The sequence below is a fragment of the Cygnus atratus genome, chromosome Z (assembly GCF_013377495.2).
Source record: "Cygnus atratus isolate AKBS03 ecotype Queensland, Australia chromosome Z, CAtr_DNAZoo_HiC_assembly, whole genome shotgun sequence".
NCBI lineage: Eukaryota > Metazoa > Chordata > Aves > Anseriformes > Anatidae > Cygnus > Cygnus atratus.
In genome coordinates, this window is record NC_066396.1 from 26,968,581 (window position 1) to 26,973,857 (window position 5,277).

The 5,277-nt window shown below is 56.7% G+C and overlaps 1 protein-coding gene across 1 annotated transcript; it reads left to right on the top strand.

The window, feature by feature from the left end:
• Positions 1-2,540: 2,540 nt before the first annotated feature.
• FOXD1 (forkhead box D1) lies at positions 2,541-3,944 on the top strand. Its single transcript, XM_035553600.1, has 2 exons — positions 2,541-3,711; positions 3,796-3,944. The coding sequence occupies exons 1-2, from the start codon at positions 2,541-2,543 to the stop codon at positions 3,942-3,944; spliced, it is 1,320 nt and encodes a 439-aa protein (XP_035409493.1).
• Positions 3,945-5,277: the final 1,333 nt, after the last annotated feature.

Sequence of the window (5,277 nt, forward strand, 5' to 3'; positions counted from 1 at the left end):
CTTTCTTCCTTTCTTCCTTTCCTCCTTTCTCTCGCTCTTTCTCTCTCTCTCTTTCTCCCTTTCTCCCTTTCGTTCCTTCTTTCCTTCTGTCTTTCCTTCTGTCTTTCTTTCCTTCTCTCTTTCTCTTTCTTTCTTCTTTTTACCCAGACACCAGGAGATGAGCAAGAATAAAAAGAAAAAAAAAAAAGAGCGAAAAGTAAAAATGGTAACTCTCCGTAAAGAGGAAAAACCTCTCTCAGGGACGAAAAGTTCTCTTTCTGCATTCTTTCCAGTAACTTGCCCTAGGACCCTAAAGCTAATCCAAAATGTCATTTTGCTTTCAATTATCCGTTAATCTCGAGTGATATTATCAGTCTTCCCAAAGGGAAAAAAAAATAATAGTCAATACTACACTACCGGCTTTGGAGGTTCTTTTTCTGCTCCCCCCTCCCCGCCCTTTCGTCTTTTTTTTTTTTTTTTCTCTCTTTTAAAACTTCTGGTGGCATTCTCCTGCCGGCGTCTTACTAGCGAACAAAATGTGAATAGGATTATTTGGAAATAGTAGAAAGGATTATGCTTTAAATCCATGAAACTGGGTTTGAAACAGGGTGACTCGAAGCTTTGAATTAGCACAATATGTAGACAACGCATTTCAAGAAAATGGTGTGTTTCAATTGTTTGAGAAGTGAGATTGGAGAAGTGAGGACGCTAGACACCGGTCCGACGATTTATTTCGGAGCACGAAATACTTTAGCGCTGCTCCGGTTCTAATCGGATTTCAGTTGTGGGTTTCTCTGACAGACCTAGGACGGGTGTGAATTTTCAAAGTGTTTCTTTCTAAGACCCCGCTGATTACATTTATAACCAATATTTTTATTTATTTATTTTCTCCTGCGAGCCCTCGAGGAAAGGGTCTCTCCTCTCCTCTGCTGTCCTCGCATCATATATCACCTGAAACTGGGAACAGTGGAACTTAATTGGAAAGCAATCCTTTGTGTCACTTTCTTTGAGTTGTTGCCCTCGCGCTCAAAGCAGAATCGGCAATTTAAAGGCCGGTGGATTGTTTTCCTTTGCATAAGAAAGATGTAAAACTAATTCTCTGTTAATGTTTCCCATAATGGAGGGATCTGCTTCTCTCCCCTTAAAAACAATGGCTTTACAAATAGACTACGAGATTAGTGGTGTGCTTTGGAGACGGTTTTCCGAGAGTTTGGGAGGTCGACGTCTAGAGATATTTGATTCAATTCTTAAATAAATTGAGCTCTGGAGGAGGAAGAGGAAGGAGCGGGCAGAGAAGTTTCGAAAACCATCCCGTGGGCAGAAGTTTTCATCTGGAGTTTGTTAGTTCACCACCTCCTTCATTTGAGGTGGGGGACACGGGGACACTGATTTGGGTAGGAAACTTTATTTTAGAGGGCTTGGAGACACGTGCCGCCCGACGCCCCTTCTCGCCAAGGCACTGCACACCTCAGCTCTCCAGAGGCCTCACCGGCAGCGGGGCTCTCCCGCAGCCCCCTCCTCAGGTCGGCCCCACGCCGCCTCCCCACAGCGGTGCTGAAATCTGGGCGAAAAGGCGTTTTTCCTCCTTCCCACGGGAACACGACCCGCTCTCCAGGGGCAGCGCAGGAAGGTGCTGAGCTCCCACCACGGATCCTGCAAAGATGCTCCAGCACTTTGGGACAAACTTAATTTTTTTTTTTTTTTTTTTTGGGGGGGTAGATGTCTGTATTTCCCCCCTTTTCCACTGCAGACCGCCCGCGGGCCGGCTCAGCCCCCCCCGGCCGGGGCAAAGCGGCGAGGCACCCCGAGGGGGAGCCCGGGTCCGCACTGACGCCGGGAGCCATGTGAGGGCCCCCTCGCTATAAGGCGGGGAGGAAGGCCGCCCTCTTTGGGACTCGGCCCCAGCCTCCTCACCGTCTTTCCTCGGGCCCGGCAAGCCGCCCCCCTCCGCCCTCCCTCCTTGCCTCCCTCCCTCCCTCCCTTCCTCCCTCCCTTCTTCCCTCCCTCCCTCCTCGCCAGCCTCCTCCCTCCCTCCCTCCCTCCTCCCCGCTCCCCTCTCCTCCTCCCAGGACTAGGCGCGCTCCCTCCAGCCCCGCATCCATTAATGTCTGGGGGCTGAGGTGAGCAGAAAGAAGGGGGGACCCGGCTTGGAGGCGCGGCGGAACGGCCCCCCCCGCCCCCCAAACCCCATCCCCAAACAAAAACAACAGCCCCCCAAAGAGGCGAAGGCAGGGGAGGGGGCAGAAATCCCCAAAGCAGCCCCAAAATACCCCGCAACAAAACCCGAACCGCCCGCCGCCGCCACCGCCGCCACCGAGCGGGCGGCGGCAGCGCTCTCGCGGCGCGGCGGCGGCGGCGGCGCTGGGAGCCGGCGCGGCTCGGAGCGGCCCGCCCGCACCGGGAGGAGGCGGCGGCGGCGGCGGCGGCGGGGCGGCTCTCGGCGGAGCGGAGCGGGGGCCTGGCGGCGGCGGCGGCGGCGGCAACGGCAGCGGTGGGGAGCGCGGCCGCCCGCCCGCCGCGCCTCGCCGGCCGCCGCCGATGCGGTGCCCCGCGGCCGCGCCATGACCCTGAGCTCGGAGATGTCCGAGGCGTCGGCGCTGGCTGAGGAGACCGACATCGATGTGGTGGGCGAGGAGGACGACGAGGAGGACGACGACGAGCCGCAGCCCCGCCGCCGCCACCGCCGCCGCCGCCGCCGCCGCCGCTCTTACGCCGAGGACGAGGAGGAAGAGGAGGAGGAGGAAGAGGACGAGGAGGATGTGGGCGACCTCCACGACGATGCCCTGCTGCCGCGGTCGCCCGTGCGCGGCGGCGGCGGAGGAGGAGGAGGAGGAGGAGGAGGAGGCGGCGGCGGCGGCGGCGGCGGGGCGGGCGGCGGGGACGGCCCCGGCGGATCGCGGCCCCCCTCCCGGGGCGGCCCGCAGAAGGCGGCGGCGGCGGGCGGCGGCGGGGCGGGCGGCGGAGGCGGCGGCGGCGGCGGGGCGGGCGGCGGCGGCGGTGGCAAGAACAGCCTGGTGAAGCCGCCCTACTCGTACATCGCCCTCATCACCATGGCCATCCTGCAGAGCCCCAAGAAGCGGCTGACGCTGAGCGAGATCTGCGAGTTCATCAGCGGCCGCTTCCCCTACTACCGGGAGAAGTTCCCCGCCTGGCAGAACAGCATCCGCCACAACCTCTCCCTCAACGACTGCTTCGTCAAGATCCCCCGCGAGCCCGGCAACCCGGGCAAGGGCAACTACTGGACGCTGGACCCCGAGTCCGCCGACATGTTCGACAACGGGAGCTTCCTGCGCCGCCGAAAGCGCTTCAAGCGGCAGCAGCTCCCGGCCCCCGAGCTGCTGCTGCGCGCCGTGGACCCCGCCGCCTTCCTCCCGCAGCCCCCTCCCCAGCCCCCGCAGCAGCCGCCCTGCGCCTACGGACCCTACGGCTGCGGCTACGGCCTCCAGCTCCAGCCCTACCACCCGCACTCCGCCCTCTTCGCCTTCCACCACCCCTCCCCGCCGCCCCGGCAGCCCCCCGCCACCGCCGCCGCCTCCGCCGCGCCGCCGGGCCCCTTGCTGCCGGCGGCGGAGCTGGTACGGACGCCCTTCGGCTACGCGCACCCGCTGGGCCCGGCGTTGGCGGCCTCGCTGCACGCCGCCAAGCCCGGCAGCGGCGCGGCCGTGGCCCGCTCGCCCTTCTCCATCGAGAGCATCATCGGGGGCGGACCCGGACCCGGACCCGGACCTGGACCCGGACCCGGACCCGGCCCCGGCCCCGGCCCCGGCCCCGGACCCGGACCCGGACCCGGACCGGGACCCGGACCCGGCTCCGGCTCCGGTCCCGGCCCCGGCAGCAGCTGCGCCTCGCAGTCGGCCGCAGCACCGGGGCTGTCCCGCCCGCTGGGGACTGCCGGCGGAGGCCTGTCCCCCGCCGCCCCCCTGCCCGCCGCCCCCGGCTTCGCGGGCCGCATCTCTAACTGTTAAGGGTTTCGGAGTCTTTCCGAAGGTAGGATCCGGGGTTATCTCTTTTCTTCGCCTCTTGGACGCCCGGCGGACGCGGCGAGGAGCGGAGCCGCGGGGTTTTGCGCGGGTTTTTGCGCGGGTTTTGGCGCGGGTTTATGAGCGATGGGGATCGAGGGTCGTCCTCCGCGGCCGGTGGGCCGCCCGGGACCTGCCCTAATGCACAGCCAGGTCGATATGCTGCATGGGCGGACGGTCATGCTGTTGGGAAGTTACTCGCTACTCCTTAAAAAATAAGAAAAGAAATAATAATAAATAACGTCTCTAAACCGTCAAAGTTCAGAGATTCTCAGGTCTAGGAGCTTACAAACAGTAACTTACAGGAAAAGGAAAAGGCTTGAGGGAGGACAGCAAAGCAATACTTTTTCATTTTAGTACACTTGTCTCATGTACTTTTATAAGAGAAAAGAAAAGTTTAACATGTTTACACAGAAGAAAGTCAAGATTATCATTTCTTATTTTAACCTGTGTTTTGTATTATAATAGACTTACGGAGTTTTTATTTTGTACTTTATGCGTATTCTTTACAAGGAATATTGTTAAAAAATTACTGGCAAGTATTATTGTACCATTTTAATGTAAAATTTTTACACATTTTCAAAAATAAAATTTTTAATTTTCAAAAAAAAAAAAAAAAGAACCAAACCAAAATACAAAAGGAGCTCTGCCACACAGTTGGCTTCAGACCCTTTCGTCCTTAACACTTCTCCCTTCTCTAGGGCATCAATATATTTTTCCTCGGGATTCATAGCACAACACTCAAGGAAATTTACAGTTTGAAATGTATTATGACTGGACTTGATCACGATGAAGATCTAAATATGATCTTCACAGTCAAGCCATCGCTAGTCCTAGCAGAGAGTAAGAAAGAAAGAAAGAAAGAAAGACAGAAAGAAAAGAAGGTAAGAAAAGAAAGTAAGAAAGAAAGAAAAGAAAGAAAGAAAAAAAGAAAGAAAGCTCGAGCAAGAACAAAAGAGGGAATAACTAGTAACAGGTCTTTCTAGTGGGATTAAACCCTAGTCCTGCAAAGTACCAGTCAGAGGATTGATTATAAACACTGTTTTAAGCCCTTTTTATACTTCTGGGTGAATTCTAAATCATAACTGCACCACGGCTTGGCATCATATAGGCCCAATGGAAAATAGTAATGAGGGGCATGTACGGAACTTCAGAGATTTGTCCTAAACTCTTAAATTTCTATGACGATAGTACAGACATGTGTTTCTACTTTTACACATAATATAAAATGAGCATTGGAATATACTTTAGTGATGAGCTGATTAAACGCAAGAGCTAT

Bases quoted from the DNA above. Each gene is read 5' to 3' on its own strand.
- FOXD1 (XM_035553600.1), top strand. From the start codon at position 2,541: ATGACCCTGAGCTCGGAGATGTCCGAGGCGTCGGCGCTGGCTGAGGAG. The intron at 3,712-3,795 runs CCGGACCCGGAC...CCGGCTCCGGCT, and splicing joins ACCCGGACCCGGACCTGGAC to CCGGTCCCGGCCCCGGCAGC.